This window comes from Aricia agestis, chromosome 12, assembly GCF_905147365.1.
Source record: "Aricia agestis chromosome 12, ilAriAges1.1, whole genome shotgun sequence".
Lineage (NCBI taxonomy): Eukaryota > Metazoa > Arthropoda > Insecta > Lepidoptera > Lycaenidae > Aricia > Aricia agestis.
The window spans coordinates 164,852-182,347 of NC_056417.1; the positions used below are offsets into that span (position 1 = coordinate 164,852).

At 41.0% G+C, this 17,496-nt stretch overlaps 2 protein-coding genes across 2 annotated transcripts; one reads left to right on the forward strand and one right to left on the reverse strand.

Moving 5' to 3' along the window:
• Positions 1-250: 250 nt before the first annotated feature.
• Positions 251-2,651, reverse strand: LOC121732284 (coiled-coil domain-containing protein 137). The gene is made up of 5 exons (XM_042122116.1): positions 2,474-2,651; positions 2,236-2,384; positions 1,793-2,100; positions 1,037-1,156; positions 251-459 (listed from the first exon to the last, which is right to left on the reverse strand). The coding sequence occupies exons 1-5, from the start codon at positions 2,548-2,550 to the stop codon at positions 292-294; spliced, it is 822 nt and encodes a 273-aa protein (XP_041978050.1). The 5' UTR covers positions 2,551-2,651; the 3' UTR covers positions 251-291.
• Positions 2,652-3,875: 1,224 nt separating this feature from the next.
• On the forward strand, positions 3,876-14,534 carry LOC121732283 (WD repeat domain phosphoinositide-interacting protein 2). Its single transcript, XM_042122115.1, has 5 exons — positions 3,876-4,130; positions 5,703-5,864; positions 10,782-10,872; positions 11,634-12,408; positions 14,129-14,534. Exons 1-5 carry the CDS (start codon positions 4,054-4,056, stop codon positions 14,266-14,268), a joined length of 1,245 nt encoding a protein of 414 aa, XP_041978049.1. The 5' UTR covers positions 3,876-4,053; the 3' UTR covers positions 14,269-14,534.
• Positions 14,535-17,496: the final 2,962 nt, after the last annotated feature.

Below are 17,496 nucleotides of genomic sequence, written 5' to 3' on the forward strand. Positions count from 1 at the left end.
TATATGTATAGATGTATAGATGTTTAAGAAAAAAATTGAAAACCAGAAGGCTGCTGAGAAAACTTTGTATTCATATTGCATGAAAAAAGGTGGATCATATTTTTAGAACACGACGATACTCGAAAAACTCTCGTAAGGTGTTCGTCTTCGCGCTACCACATATTATTACAATGTGTATTGAAGTAATTTTTTAGCGCAAGGTCGCAGTCGTCGTAGATTCAGTCGAGAGGTTAGGAAGTAAAAGCAAAGATAAAACCTAACAAAACTTTTATTTGTTAGAGTGGGACAGCGCTATCTGTGTTTGAGCTTGTCTCGCTCGCGGTTCTGTTTCTTGAGTTCGCGGTAGGCGGCGACGACGTCGAACCTGGTGCGCTCGCGCCGCGCCGCGTCCGCCGACACCGCCCCCGCCCCCGCGCCGCCCGACAGCATCGCGCTCAGCAGCAACGTGCGACGACCCGGCTGACACACAAACACACAACACATAATTATAAGTTACAATGTCAAAATTAACTTAAAAACGATTTAAGACATATCATTGGTTGATAATTAATAACATTCATTTAGAGACAAGTTACAGCAGCACCAGTATTACCATAATATTTTAGTGTGTCTGCCACACACTAAAATATTATGGTAATACTGGTAACATTGATTTGATGAGCATGATCATTCTTCAATCATCTTTCAAAAAAAGATGGTTCAGCTCTTTGAGCAAAATGATCATGTATTATTTGAATATAGTATTGATCATTTTAGTTAGGAGTCGGGCCTCTATCATGAGCTCTTAAATCCATTCTTTTTACGTCCTTATCTGACTGTAGTCCTTATACAGTAAAGTGTATGGATTTAAGAGCTCATAATAGGGCCCCTGTACTGTAAGTCTACTACGAAACTGTTTTGAGACTCAAACAATCTGACGAGAATGCCGCGTCCTGCTCTCACAACGTCATTTCACGTTTGTTAGAGTAAAACGCGGCATTCTCGTCCAACTGTTTGAGTCTCAAAACAGTTTCATGGTACAAGGCCTGAGTCGTACCCGTGCAGCGGCGCCATCAGCTTTCGCGTGTCGGGGCTTGACGCTGAGCGCGGGCGGCGCCTGCACGATTTCGCCGAACCCCACCCGCTCGTACACCAGCTCCGGACGATTCTCCTGCTTCTGAACATACAAAACTTTAATTCCTTTTTTTTACACACATTTATTACAACAAAATTCAATTAAAAAAAAACAAAACAAACAAATTATATATATATATATATATATATATATATATATATATATATATATATATATATATATATATATATATATATATATATATATATATATATATATATATATATATATATATATATATATATATATAATTTGTTGTAATAAATGTGTATATATATATATTATTAATATAGAATATTAGTTAGGATAGTTTTTATTTCGATTAATTGTCCTAATAATTTATAATTAAAATGGGGATTTGCCTACCAGGCTGCCCACGGGCCGCCCGCATTAAATGCGATCTCGCGGGCAGGCCAACGGGCATGTCTGTGCCCGTACCTAGGAATTGACCAGAATGACCAGCAGACATGCAACAGACCTGCCCGTGATGGACGGCTCGGTATTAAAACAAAATTAGTAATGGCGATTTTGCTGTCGAATTCTTTTTTTTTTATTTCACTTTTTTCTAGCGAAGCACTATCAGGCTGCTAGTATTATTATAAATATATTATAATATGTGGCAACGATCTGACTTCCAAGTAACAATTAATTGTTAACTAAACTTAAAAGGTACAACACCTGTGCCTCAGCTTTCTCCTTCTTGGCCTTAGCACGCGCTGCCCTCTTTTGTGAGCGGCTAAGCTGGGGCTCACTAGATTCTGTTCCATTTTTAGCCTTCTTCCGCCTTCGCCGTTCCCTTTGAAACTCCATCCTTTCACCCTTGGAGTCAAATTCTTCTACATCATCAGGAAAGTCCAAATCCACACTTGGATTGTTAAGAGTTTTGATAGCATTGTTGATTCTCAGGGAAAAGCTCCGGCCACTTTCCCCAGGAATCTTCTTTAGTTTGGCAACAGGATTATCAGTCTTGATTAATTCATTTTGACCTGATGAAAACATTGCACAGAACGTTACCTTTGACAATATAATATGCATATTGAAATCTACTTTCTTTAATTTTGTAAAAAAAAACAAACATAAGTGTAGCCTACAAATTACAAAATAATAAAAGATATACGAACCTCGATTATTTGTGGTCTTATTGTGTTTCTTTTTCTTTTCTTCTAGGTTAGGTGACTTTTTGTTTTGAAACGCAAATAATCTCTCTAAAGACTTCGGTATTGGCTGGTCATCTGGATCTTTCGGTGGCGCATTTATTTTCCCTTTGAGACTAAGACATACGATTTTATAATTTATTGGTATTAGCCTAGTATTAGCACAATACAAAATAATTACTTATAAACTTTAACAACTTCTAACCTTTGTAGCCGACGCGCTTGCTGCTCTAAGGGATCTTTTACACCACGATGTTTTTTGGATGGAATTTTACGACCCATTATAATAAGATTATGTTTCTTATATGTAACTATAACATTTAATTATTGCAATCACTTTAATAATTTAAATAACAAGAACACGCTGGGCACCTGCGTTTACCAACTTATAAACTGTCAAATGTCACTCAACATGTGGCTTTGACAGCTGTCAAATTGAAGTGTGATAATTATAATATCTTAGTACAATAAACAATAAAGGTGATTTAATTTTAGTGAAATCTGAAACTAGTGGAAAGCTAGATAAATTATTTCACGGTCCATTTAGTGTTGTAGAAGACATGGGACCTAATGTTAAAATAATTAAGAATAATAAAGTAGATATAATACATAAGAATAGGACAAAAAAGTTTATAAACTAAAAAAAAATGTACTTTGAAAACTATTAAATAAATATAAAAAAATATATAGAAATGTAATTACTAATTATAATAATTAGTATTACTAGTAACTTAAAAAAAATAAGTATAAATATTATTTTTTTCTTTTCTCCGGGGGTGAAGTGTGATAATTATATTCTAATACTATGCTATAATATATTATAGTATAGTATTGGTATAGCTTAATGTATGATATTAACTTTATGCTTATTTCCCAATGTGTCCAACGTTGTTCCGAATATTGTGGCGTAACTTCTTAATAATTATTGTACCACCCAAGTAGAAGCTAAGTAATAATTTTAAGTGAGATTAATAAAGATGCATCGGAGGAGACAAGTCGTTTTTATTTAATAACTCTACAAGTCCAAACTCTTCAAAATGACACTGATTTTTTTTTCTGATTGTTCATCTGGTACTTTGTAGTCGTAGTACAGTCTGTCAAAAAAGTCATGAAATTAAAAAGTGGCAACATCGTAGTGTCATCCCTTTTTTTATATTGGTTTGAAAGGGATGACACTACGATGTTGCCACTTTTTAATTTCATGACTTTTTTGACAGACTGTATTTAAATATTGTTGGTACTTGGTACTGATAAATATCTATAGACTATAAATTATAATATAATTATAGTGCGTCAAGAAAGTCATGATAAGCGGGAAAATTTTCTAAACGTATTTCACGCTTAAAAGGTGTATTTTTTTCTTTGTATTTTCACAAAGAACGCTTATTACATTTTAAATATTGTCACCTTTTTATCTTGTTAATCTCTATTGGCACATTTTTATCTCGAATTAATAAAGTTCTCTTATTTTTTATTTCATAGGTACATTCTTTAGGCAAATATTATATAGAAATAAATTTATATAAAATAATATGAAATTAAAAAATACTAAGTTTTTTTTATTGTAATAGCAACATTATCAAGAGCTCGATATCTATTGGTGGGGGCTTGTTTTTGAGGCAGCAAGGTCGTTCTTTGTGTCAAAAAATTGTACGTATGACGAATACACAGCTGTAATATTTACATCGAGTGACTGATTATTTTTGCTTAATAACAAAGGTCGTAGTGCGTATATGTGTCAATAATAGCTAATTTTATAACAAAATCAATACTCAGAACGCTCCAATGAGTTTAGTGGGAAATCATAGTGCAGAAGGAACCAGTTCAGGAGGAATTTTCGTACAATTTAATCAAGATTGCACGTAAGTAATAAAAAAACAACACTACAATCTAATCGTTAAAGGTTGGAAGGATTCTGTGGTCCTCAACGCTGGCGTCGGTGGCGCGATGGGTGCCCGAGGAGAGGAGGTGTAGTGAGCAGTATTAAGTATCGAGCGTCAAGGTCCGCTCTGTCGCCTCTGTGTGATGTCCCGGGCTCGGGGTCACGAATTAACTAGCACTCGCTGTAGACACACTTTTGCGCGATTTCGTTATGATGCAATAAGCTAATTATTACTAAGTTACCCTATCCTTAGCTTGGAAGTATTTGATGTTTATTAGTACTTACACAATGTTTTAATAAGTAATAAAAAGGTAGCACTTGATACTTTTTATACTTGTAGAAGTTTTCACAAAATATGTTTTATGACAATCAACAAGTTAAGTCATACAGAAAATAGACAAAGGAAGTTTAATTACTACTCCGCTTTGCCTAATGATATGTTGAGTGTGTTATGTTTGATTATTAATGACTTTTTAATTTCAAGTTTTATTTCTTTTTAACAGTATTTGAAATGCTCTTTAAATATATACAAACAAATAACTAATAAAATATGTTCTTGAAAATACATGCAACAGCAAAATGTTGCTCATTCAAAAAACTACAAATAAAGTTGCAAAATCAAGCGACAAAAGTGGTAATTATTCTAAACTGTAACATTTTTAGCTGCACCTAAAGGGGTTTAAACTCAAAAGTAATTCTCAAATATAAAAAATTTATTGAGAATTCCTTACTTCTGTAACAATATGTTAACTAGGAAATGGTAATCAGACCATATCAGTTCAATACTCTTTATACATCTGTTTAAAACGAGCTTTTGTCCACGGCTTCACTCGCGTTAAGAAGTATTATTATATACAAACTTTCACCCCCTATTTGAAGCCCTTGGGGTTGGAATTTATCAAAATCCTTTTTTAAAGGATGCCTACGTCATAACATCTACCTGCATGCCAAATTTCAGCCCGATCCGACCAGTGGTTTGGGCTGTGCGTTAATAGATCACTATGTCAATCAGTCAGTCAGTCACTTTTGAGTTTTATATCTGTTTAAAATATTTGCTTCTACAAATAACCAAAAATTGCATTAAAATCTTTGTGGTTTTTTTTTTATGTTCCTGCTTTTTTCTGTTGTAATGTATAGAATACATTACTTACAAGTTACAACAGTTTTTTTTTAAATGAAATCTGCTTCCAACACTAATGATCCCTTAGTTGGATTATTATTATCACTTATCATATATAAAAAATCTAAACATAGCTTGATTATTTAGTTATTTTTTTATAATGGATAGCATTGTATATATGTTGCATCAATCTGCACTTCTATGGAATGACTAGCACATTTGTTAAATGACACCATTTAATTGAATGACACCATTTAATTGAATGACTAAAGGACAACTTCTCAATATGTCTAAAACTATGACTAAAAGACATATTATTATTATGTTATGTTTTTTAAGTGACTGCGACAAGTACAATATTGTTTAAATGTTGAACAAAGAGTAAAGCAATTTTTCTTAATGTTACATACACGTAAAAAATTGATGTTTCAGTTCTCTGGTAGCGGGCAGCAGCAGCGGCTACCACCTGTATGCGCTCACGCCGGACGATGGCATCGAGGAGATCTACGCGAGCCGCACAGGGCAGGAGGTCTGCCTCGTCGACAGACTCTTCAGCAGCTCCCTGGTGGCGATTGTCACAGTTTCGGCTCCCAGGTAGTTTACATTATCATTTATTATGACTTATGAGTTAATACTACTACTATCGAACTGAATAGGATAGCGAGTTTGCAACTGTGTAATATTGTATTTAAAGTTTAAAATGATCTAAAACCTGTTCAGTTTATTTGTCAGATATTTTTCTAAGCAAAATATGTGACAAACTATTGAGGCACGTGGTAAATTATAAAACATAAAATTAACAAGCTAAAACACCGCATTCAGCGCGGCCGGGTGTTGTTCAAGTTTGTTATTAATCATAATATTCACCAACAATAGCACAAGAAACATAATATTAAAAATAATAGCTTTAACTTCCGTATTTTCTGTAATGGCCTGCGACGCTTTTATTTTTTAAGGTGGATACGATCCTTTTGTGTCGTATTCTCTACATATTTTCAAAACTCAGGAAGCTAGTTTTGAAATGTTGACATAACAGAACTCGTGTCGCAGTAATGTGATTATGAAGCGGTCATTAGGCAACAGATGATTAGATATAGCGGCGGCGGCACGTGCGGCCGCGGCGGGCGGGCGGGCAACCGCCGCGGTGTTGCGCGACCATCGACAGATGGGCTGCAGGGGGACAGGAGGTCACTCCCGAGGTCTGGGGTGTCGGGGGGAGGTCGCAGCTGCCCGCCCCCGCGCTAGTCGTGCGAGGCGCGACAGAATGGCGAGGTTTCACAAGTCGACCTCAGGCGTGCTGCGTGCCGCGACCGATCGAGCGCGATGCTGTGACCTTAAGATAGAGCTCCGAGGGGCGCGGCCGGATAGTTAATTCGCACTTCGCAGTACTCCATAGTCCGTACATGTTTTATCATCCTAACTCTGTATATTATAATAAAATAATGCCCTCCGCAGCAGTTTTGGGGTCCTGTTTCAGACTTGAAAACAACATTTTTACAACGCGGGAATCGAACCCACGACCTCAGTCGAGAGCCACGCTCTCAACCCTGGGCCACGGAGGCGTAGATCTGCACACTGTGTGCCTACTGCCTAATCGTAGCCGAAATAATATAGATGTTGTGATTTAGAGGAATGTTTAACGTCGAGTACTCAGTAATGTGAGGATAGTGGATAGTGGGTTCGGTGACGCGACTATTTGCGTCTTGGCGGTGAAACGGCGAGCTATTTCAATGTATTGTGTCCCCCGGCACCTGATCGCGTAGGGCTGCCGCGCGTCCGGAAAAGCCGGGTATGGACCGTCCGGCTGCGGGGCTCCGAAATGTCTGCCCGACGACGTTTTCACTTTGACCTAAATTTTTTATAATTTATAATATTTATAATATATAAATGGGTTGATTTTTAGTTTTGAACCTCGACTTGCATTCCTTCTAAAGTCGTCTTCGAACTCAAATACCCCTCTCAATATATTGTTGTATTTGTATTATTGTTATTAAAAGAAGATAAGAGCTGTCGAGCAGTAGCCCTGAGCGCGCGTCGCGGGAGCCGCTTGAACTTGGCCGTGGCGGGTGTTACACAACCCTCCCACACCAGTCCGCCGCTACTGAGCACTGACGCAGTGACGCAACTCCGCCGGCGACACACCTTGTACGTGTGTGGGAGACTATCCGCTATCGGCTCGAGTGGCCTTCCCCGCCGCAGCACCACGGCCTCGCAGAAAACCGGCGTGAAGTAGCGCTTGCTAAGTGTAATCCCCGTGTTGGCCTTTGGAGGGAGTTTGGGACTCTGAGGACGGAATTTAAGGAGGAATTACTCTTTTTTGATTGCTCTGCTGTAGTCAATAACTCGTCAGCTCGTTTTCTGGCGTGTCTCATCAAATAGCTCGACAACCCCCATAAACTCTACACTCTACACTACTCCACAGTATATCGCGATCGCTCAATTACAAACGCTGTTGACTCTACAGTGTACAGATATAGGTCATGCTGTGGTATTGATTTTTCATTGTTTTATATGCACCCTACGCCCGGAGGGAAGGGATAGCCGGTAGCGTTAGTATTTCAGGCCTTTTCTAGACTATGAATAATTATTATGATTACTGTTTCTGTTAATTGAACATATTTAATAATACAACCTTAAAAGTTAAAATACTACTGTCTTTTTCGTCAACATTATTTTCGAACATAAATCGATGTCGGCTTTGTAACCAATAACTTTTAAAGCCAATCGACTCTCGAGCCAATCTGGGTTACTGCTAATCCGGCGTTAAACTATTATTATGCCGTCTTTTTTTAACATGCCAAAAAAGTAAACATAATTACATATAAACATCGGTTAACTGTAAACGTAACTGAGTAGGTAGTTAGAACACGATTGTAGTGGTATGATTTCAATGTAGAACAATGTAACAGATCGCAGACGCATAGTTAGCGCTAACAATACTCGTGATCGGTGTTACGTGTATTTTTTTTTATGAAATAAGGGGGCAAACGAGCAAACGGGTCACCTGATGGAAAGCAACTTCCGTTGCCCATGGACACTCGCAGCATCAGAACGGCTGCAGGTGCGTTGCCGGCCTTTTAAGAGAGAATAGGGTAATAGGGGAGGGTAGGGAAGGGAAGGAAATAGGGGAGGGTGGGAAGGGAATAGGGTAGGGGATTGGGCCTCCGGTAAACTCACTCACTCGGCGAAACACAGCGCAAGCGCTGTTTGACGCCGGTTTTTTGTGAGAACGTGGTATTTCTCCGGTCGAGCCGGCACATGGCTCTCCCACGTTAGTGTATTTAACATCGCGGCCGCGCCGTCTACCACGAATCATATCTTATATCTTTAAACGAGCAATATATATAATATATATATATATATATATATATATATATATATATATATATATATATATATATATATATATATATATATTATATAATATATATATAATATATATATATATATATATGAGTGTTTACTATTAACATAAGCATAGCTCGGTCATCCAGGTACTATATAATATTATGTACCCAGTCGTTGAAAAGCAGTAAGCGAGCTGATGATGATTGATGATGAATAGTAATTAGTAGCACAACTCGCAATCAGTATTCAAAGTAAACTAGAAAAAAATCAGTTCATTTATTTGGGAGCCATGATACTAAAGACTGTTTTTAGCGTAGGTCTCTAGGGAGCTATATCTGATATCTCCCAAATAAAATCTTTAAAAGACAGACACTTGAACCTCCGATTTAGCGCTATCTAATATATAATAACACCCCTCTTTTGTCGGGGGTTAAAAATAAGTCGGGTTTTCCTTCCTGACGCTATAACTCCAGAACGCACGAACCGATTTCCACGGTTTTGCATTCATTGAAAAGGTCTCGGGCACCGTGAGGTTTATAGTAAAAGAAAAAATCAGAAAAAAACTTCAAGAGAAAAATTATAAATGCGAAAGTATCTCTGTCTGTCTGTTCCAAAGTCCACGCGGACGGAGTCGCGGGCAACAGCTAATTTTTTATAGTTTTCACGAGTAACGACCGAGATAGCTGTGATTTGAAGAGCGAGAAAAGGGACAAGTATTTGTCATAATAGAACGTTCTATTCTAATGTTTCTTTGTGTAAAATGCCAAGATAAGTGATTAATAATGCACTGACATTAAATGTGACCTAGCTCGAGCCGAAAATGACTCAAAGCACTAGTAATTAGGTAATCGAAACTCGACTGCTCATATAAAAACTAAGGAGTACCTACAATGTAAGTGATGATAAGTACGATGAATTAAAGCTATCTACGGACCTACTCGCCAGTCGCCACTGTGTACAGTAAAAAAAACGTTATTCATGTCTTTCGGAGATGGTGTTTTCATAATTTACCGAAGTTTTTTTCAAACATTATCCAAACTTTAGGAATGAATAGATATTATGAACTCACGAATACATCTTATACTAGGCTAGGCAGTAAGCTTTCTAACTTTTGTATCAACAGCTGTAAAACACAGCTGTTTTGTATGTGAAAGTAAAGTGCTAAGGCGTCATTTATTTTTTGGTACTTACAGCAGTTTTTATTCTCAAGTAGGTCAATTGCCAAGAATATTATACGTAGTAGTCCTAAAAGTTTGGATGCTATTGAATAAAATCGGCCAAGTGCGAGTTGGACTCGCGCACGAAGGGTTCCGTAACATTATAGAGCATTTTTCGTTGATAGTGCATATTTCGGTAGTTTTATGCCCTCGTAGTCTCCAAACTAGCTATCATGACACACCGAGGCCACAAAACGGAGGTACGATAGATCAAAACACTTCAAATATGTGGCTCCATCCCAATTTAAAGAATGCAATACAGCCGATAGGTACAATATCTTTCTAGAAACAATTTTTTTTTGTAGTAGGCTGTTAACATTAGTAAAAAAAATTAAAGTAGTTACCAATTTATAAAACTTCCATGGGCATTAAGATTGCAATCGGAAAATGTTGGTAGAAAATTATTATTGTTGCTGTATAAAAAATTTAAAATCCTGGATTTGATGAAATTATAACAATTTATGCTTTTATTAACGGCACCATCGGAAAGCTCTTAAAAAAATAATAAATTTTAATAAGAAGTGAATGCATATTTCGGCACTTTGATCGTGCATATAATCCGATGTCTACTGATAAGGAATCATTTCTGGAAAGTAATCGTAATATATGACGCCGCGACGTCACCGTAACGCTGCACACACCAGACGCGCATCCTCACTTGTCGGTATACTTTCACTATAGCTTTTTATGTCATAAATCATAATTACTTACTAAAATTATTACAGGCAAGCCTTAAGACGACAAGATAGAACCTAGAAAACTAAAACTTATAACACCAATATCCAGGAGCCCCAGAAATGGTAGGCGAATATATCGTGATATAGTTTAAAGTACTATTCGCTGAAGAACTTTACAAAACTTCAAAAACAAGCAACGTTGAAAATGGAGAATCGATCACAGTCACAAAATATATGGAGTGACTTATGGACAATCGTTATCGTTTCAGGAAGCTGATAGTGTGCCACTACAAGAAGGGCACCGAGATCTGTAACTACAGCTACAGCAACACCATCCTCGCTGTCAAGCTCAACCGTTCCGTGAGTACACCACTCCTCGTACTGCCCGCGTGTGTGCGCACTACATACGAGCACACTCGCTACCTTTACTGTCGTAAGCCAGTGGGACGCATGACCGACTTGTTACCTTACATCTGACATGTGAATCATGTTTATCGTCAAACAAACAGCTGGTAATCTGCCTGTATTTATACGTGGGAGAGCCATGCTTCGGCACGAATGGGCCGGCTCGACCGGAGAAATACCACGTTCTCACAGAAAACCGGCGTGAATCAGCGCTTGCGCTGTGTTTCGTCGAGTGAGTGAGTTTACCGGAGGCCCAATCCCCTACCCTATTCCCTTCCCTGTCCTCCCCTATTCCCTTCCCTTCCCTCTCCTATTACCCTATTCCCTCTTAAAAGGCCGGCAACGCTCTTGCAGCTCTTCTGATGCTGCGAGTGTCCATGGGCGACGGATGTTGCTTTCCATCAGGTGACCCGTTTGCTCGTTTGCATGTTATTTCATAAAAAAAAAATCATAGTTTGATAGTAAAAAGTTAGAAAACAACAAAACGGCCGGCGGCGGCAGATGCTGCCACTGGTGATCGCCACCCGCTAGCCTCAATAACTAGAAAACTTCGCATATGCCTCGATTACACCTACCGAGCGAAGTGCCCTCGGCCGAGCATATCCATAATAAACATACCGAGTGCACTGTCTCGCCACTCTACTTTTGCGTATATTATATTTTGAGACTCGTGTAAGTAACCCCGCCTGACCGCTCCCCCCCCCCGTGTCCGGCAGCGGCTGATCGTGTGCTTGGAGGAGTCGCTGCACATCCACAACATCCGCGACATGAAGATCCTGCACACGATCCGCGATACGCCGCCCAACCCGCGCGGGCTGTGCGCGCTGTCGCCGAGCGTGGAGCACTGCTACGTGGCCTACCCCGGCTCCAGCGCCACCGGCGAGGTGCAGATCTTCGACGCCGTGCACCTGAACGCCAAGTGCGTGCTCGCCGCGCACGACGCGCCGCTGGCCGCGCTCGCGTGGGCGCCGTGCGGCCGCCGCCTCGCCACCGCCTCCGAGCGCGGCACCGTCATCCGCGTATTCGCCGTGCCCGAGCGCGTGCGCCTGTACGAGTTCCGGCGCGGCGTCAAGCGCTGCGTGTCCATCGCCTGCCTCGCGTTCAGCGCGTGCGGCTCCTACCTCGCCGCCACCTCCAACACGGAGACCGTGCACGTGTTCCGGCTGGCAGAGGCGGAGCCGCCGCGCGAGCCGCCCGCCGACGGCTGGATGGGCTGGCTGTCGGCCGCCGTGAGCGCCGGCGCGGGCTACCTGCCGGCGCAGGTGACGGACGTGCTGGCGCAGGGCCGCGCCTTCGCCGCCGCGCGCCTGCCCGGGGGCGGCGGCGGGCGCTGCGTGGCGGCGGTGACGGGCGGCGCGCGCGCCCCGCGCCTCGTCGTCGCCACCGCCGCCGGCCGCGTGCACGTGTACGCGCTTGACCCCGCCGACGGCGGCGACTGCCCGCTGCTGCGCACGCACCGCCTCGCGCCCGCCGCGCCAGACGACGCCGCCGGTACGACACACACACACACACACTCAGCGCTAGTTCGTTAGCTAATACATTATAGTTTACGTCCAAATCTGAACACGAGATTGACACTTTTGATGTTTCGATCTCGTATTACCTGGGTCGCCCCAGCGACGGGCGGCGGGGGCGCCGGCGCGGCCCTGTGGCCCCGCCCCGCCCCCCGGCCCTACAGTTATACCCCGCCCCCCTCCGTCTCCCGCCTTCTACATCGATAAAAATTTATTTTACAACACTCATAACTACGCAACACTTAACTTATATTTTACGCAAATCTCGGTATTTTTATAATGTGCTAGAACTATGATATAATAAAATATCAATATGTAGGTAAGAGGTATAATATGTATTACACCGAATGTATGTGTATGTATGTGGGCCGCGCGCCGCCAGTGCCGCGCTCGACGCTACCGTTTACCGCCATCTAGCGGCGGCAAACGGACGCCGAGCACCCCGCTCGTCGCGACGAACGGACGCCGAGCGCCCCGCTCGTCGCGACGAACGAGGCTAAATTTAGTACTCAAAAATATACTTGGAGCCCAAATATCGAACACGAAAAGTAATATACACAATATTAAATATATAACGAGATGTCGGCGTGAGTCCCGTGTGACGTGTTGTGTGGCCCGCAGCGGCGGCCGGCTGCAGCTACGCGCGCGCGCTCCGCGGCGCCGCCACCGACCTCACAGGTACCGCACCCCCCGCCGCCGCCGCCCGCGCTGCAGGTACCCCGCCGCCTCACCCCCGCCCCGCCCTCCCCCCTCGCACACCCCTCCCGGCGACCCGCCCACCGCAAACTCATCACGCTTTGTCTCCTCGATTCGCGTTTCGTCTCGTTCGATGGAAGGAGGTCGCCGAATAAAGGTAGCAACTAATGTCGGTTTGCGGTGCAATCATCGTAGCGTGTATCCGTAGTCCGTATACCGAAGTGCGAACACCTAGCGTGTATCCGTAGTCCGTATACCGAAGTGCGAACACCTAGCGTGTATCCGTAGTCCGTATACCGAAGTGCGAACACCTAGCGTGTATCCGTAGACCGTATACCGAAGTGCGAACACCTAGCGTGTATCCGTAGACCGTATACCGAAGTGCGAACACCTAGCGTGTATCCGTAGACCGTATACCGAAGTGCGAACACCTAGCGTGTATCCGTAGACCGTATACCGAAGTGCGAACACCGGCGGAGGAGCCTCCGTCGATGTAGCGATGTCTGCGATACGACGAATAACACTCTCATTTAGATTTTAGACTATCATTTTTATTTTGTTTGACGTTTTCTAGTCTGGAAACGCTTTAAAAATCTAACGATTCCCTAGTAAAGTATTATTTATTTATTAAGTTTAAACCGGAGGTGACAAAGTTTTTTAAGCGTTTCGAGACCACCCATATCATATTCCACGAGGTGAGTACTGCTCAAAAGGTTGTGTACTAATTTAATTTTTTTACTATTGAGTTAATCGGGCATTTCATTAGTCGCATGAGTAACACGGTCCATGTCGTCGGTCCCCGAGCGTCGGGCTTCACACTAACAAACCAAACCGCGCGACACTAACTGTCGCACAGAGCTCCTTTTCAAAGCTTTATAAATCGGGCCCGCGGCCGGTGGACACGGCGGCGTCGTCAGATCGACGCGGACGTCGTTGTGTCCGGCGGCGGCTCGGCTCCGGCGGGCGCGGGAGTCTGACCGCTCGGTGCGCGCGTGTTACAGAGACGGAGCGCGAGTCGGAGCTGGCGGGCGCGCTGGTGGGCGAGCCGCGCGCCGCTTTCGATCTGCGCGACCCGCACCACTTCCCGCCCATGCGCGCTGCGCCGCCCGCCCAGCCCGCCCCGCCCGCCCCGGATCAGTAGGCGCCCCGAGGACGACTTAGGAAAAAAAACGCATAAGAAGAAAAAAAGACCAAAAAAATGATCGCGCGCTCCGGCAGCGCCCCTGTAATATAATATTATCTCTATAATGTATGTACGTTAGGTTAGACCACGTGTCACCCGCAGCTGCCCCCCCCCCTGCGCGCCGCCTCCCCTCTCGCCACGCCCCGTTTCACACCCTGCGCCGGCCCCGGCAGCTGCCGCTTATAAATAAATTGTAAATAGTAATAAATATTTTTACAAAATCATACAACCTTTTCTTTGGCTGTGTTATTCCAACTAGTTTATACAGTGACCACGTTTACATCAATTATGTTACCTTAGTTAAACACGTCCTGTCAAAGATGCTATGTTTTAGTTTTATACGCCATAATATTATGCATTAATTTACTATATTTTTAATACTGAGGGGGCATGGACGTAAAAAAATACGGAGGTAACCTAGTCTAATCACGAGTGAAGCATAGTTATGGCCGCCCGTGTAGGATGTGTGCGTGTCATTGGTGCCGCGTGCCGTCATTTACAATGACAGCGGGTTGTAGTACGTAGTTGCGTGTGTGAGTGTCGGTCACGTGTACAATAAACGAAATTGTCGTACCTTGCATGCTTCACCTCTTTATAGTGTACTGTGTAATGTTACGTCCATGGGAGGGGGTATGACTTTGTCTGTGTAGTGCATAGATCAGTTTCCAGAGTTTTATATTATAAGACGTGTATTAGTACACAGTCCACTTGTCTAAAAGCTTACTTTTTATTTCATTATGAATTATGATATGTTCTGAATATTATGGCATAAACGAAATGGTATAGAGCAGCTATTATCAACCTGCGGCCCGCTGGCTGTTGTAGTTAAAACATTTTGCTATTTACGGGCAAAATAGTCAAAATCGTCGTGAAAATATCTATACTTTTAAATCGCAAAATTTTGAAAATCTTTATTTTTTAACCCAAAAAATTTTGGTTCCGGCCCGCGACACCAAGACAAAAACATGTTTGTGGGCCGTATAAAAAAGGTTGAGTAACACTGGTATATAACACCAAAAAATCGATCTTTGTACATCTTGGAATTATTATAACGAATGTAATGGAAGTTTGGAAATTAAAGTAAACATTTTTAGTTTCTTTTGTATCGCGAGAACTCTATCCCCATCTAGCGACTAGAATGTAAACAAATATTCAATGGACAATGGGGGATACCGCTTTTTTGCTCACTAGTTGTGTTGTCGACTAAGGTACAGTATAGCTATCAAAGTCGACTTTATAATAATCTAGAATCCCATTTATTTGGCCAAATCGTACCAGATGATAAAAGGTAGGCGGCCCGATATGCCAGCAAAAATTCCTTAATATTTTAAGGCATCGAAAAACATTAGAAATATGTCTTTAAATATCCACAAAAAAAAAGATCAATATTTAGTTTCGTTGTTGTCTTTCATAATATTATGTTCTGACAGCCGGCGATCATTCGCATTCGTTCTATTTTTTGGGTAATACTCTAGGAAAAATTGAAATAATTAGAAACTAGATCGCCGAATATAAACTTGTAGGCTACTCCGCAGTCGGAAAATCGTTATTAATTAAGGCGAGGATAAACCCCAATTTGTTATTCCGTGACTCCCGGTTTACCTAGTTCCAATATAATAACAAAAATGTAAAAAATATGAGATATATAAAGCACAATATTTAAAATACCTTAAACCATAAACATTTTAATAAAACGTAATACTTTGGCTGTAATTAATTTACAAACTCACCTCCGACAAAAATCCATTTCATCGAAATATAAGTATTAACTAGGAAAATTATACATTTTATCTGAATAAATTTATAGTAAATTTATATTAAAATCTTCTGAGCCGAACAATTTTGTTTCTTAATATTTATTTCCAAAGATATTTAAAAAAAAACATGAAAAATAGAGAAGATCCGCCTTTAGTAACTACAGTTTTAAGCTAAGCTAAAATGAATCTTATTGCGATGCGTATACGCTTGGTCTTTGGTTGTGTGCAAGGTTATCGTTTTGGATTGAGATTGATCCCCGCCTTAAGCTTAGGCCAAACCTACGCGACCAGGCGACTGCGAAGCGTCAAGTTGTCAATGTGTTTTTTGTTTGTAAAAAAACCGTGGCTATTTAGACATAATTCTCAAACGGAATTATGTTTAGAGTATGGAGTGTAGATGAAGGAGAGCTATCTCTGTATGTAAAAAGTGTCCACTGAAATGCGTTAAAGGCCATGATTCCCTTTATTTTTGATATATTTTTAACTGAATATTTATAATACAATTACTAATAATAATAATAATATCTATGGACGCTTCACGCCACGTCAGTCTGGCCCCATGCTAAGTACCTGAAGGACTTGTGTTACACCAGACAACGGAAATATATTTAATACTTTTATACTATACATATATGTAAGTTTTCTCTTCTTTCGGACCACAAACCTTTGGAGAAATTAAAATTAAGAACGGACGAAGAATTAGGAGATCTTACCTATTACCTTTCACAGTACGAATTTAATATAGTATATTCTCCTGGAAAAAATAATTTAGAGGCAGACTGTTTAAGTAGAAATCCAGTGTTGAATTCAGATGAAAACACTGATGAACAACTAAGAACTGTTGTCAATATTAATATAAAAATACCTATTTCATATCACATCATTATCATAATCATATCATTATCATAAGATAAAAATACCTATTTAAACCATTCATCATACTCCTGCAAAAAATCATAGAATTAACCCGGACCGTTGGTACGGATCGATCTGTTTGAAGCTTTAAGGAGGATACGTCCACATTACTCTAAAACCCTCCCACATAGCTTCATACAGATTGGTCTAAGCGGAGCAATCCATACTAACGGTCCATAATAGTGGCAACAAATAAAAATATTTTATGAAATTATTTGTGAAACCATTTTTATTAGGACACAATAACAAAAACACTACCAGCAGTATCAAATATTGAAGATTGAAAATTAAAAATATCAAAAATAAGATATAATTTAATATAAATAAAAATACTTAAGTAGTTATTTTTCAAGTCCAGTGGAACTAGTCTAGCTATAATGTTTCTCTTTTGTTGATCTTGTCTTACAGTATGTGTTCTTTCTTGTAGTATATAGAATAGACTGGCCACAAGAAAAACATAATCTTCTATGACAAACTTCCTTCATTGTTTGTGTTTGCTCTTGTCTTGAAGCGG

Bases quoted from the DNA above. Each gene is read 5' to 3' on its own strand.
- LOC121732284 (XM_042122116.1), bottom strand. From the start codon at position 2,550: ATGGGTCGTAAAATTCCATCCAAAAAACATCGTGGTGTAAAAGATCCC. The intron at 2,101-2,235 runs GTTCGTATATCT...TGTTTTCATCAG, and splicing joins TAAGACCACAAATAATCGAG to GTCAAAATGAATTAATCAAG. The intron at 1,157-1,792 runs GTGTTGTACCTT...TTGTATGTTCAG, and splicing joins AGGAGAAAGCTGAGGCACAG to AAGCAGGAGAATCGTCCGGA.
- LOC121732283 (XM_042122115.1), top strand. From the start codon at position 4,054: ATGAGTTTAGTGGGAAATCATAGTGCAGAAGGAACCAGTTCAGGAGGA. The intron at 4,131-5,702 runs GTAAGTAATAAA...TTGATGTTTCAG, and splicing joins CAATTTAATCAAGATTGCAC to TTCTCTGGTAGCGGGCAGCA. The intron at 12,409-14,128 runs GTACGACACACA...CGCGTGTTACAG, and splicing joins CGCGCCAGACGACGCCGCCG to AGACGGAGCGCGAGTCGGAG.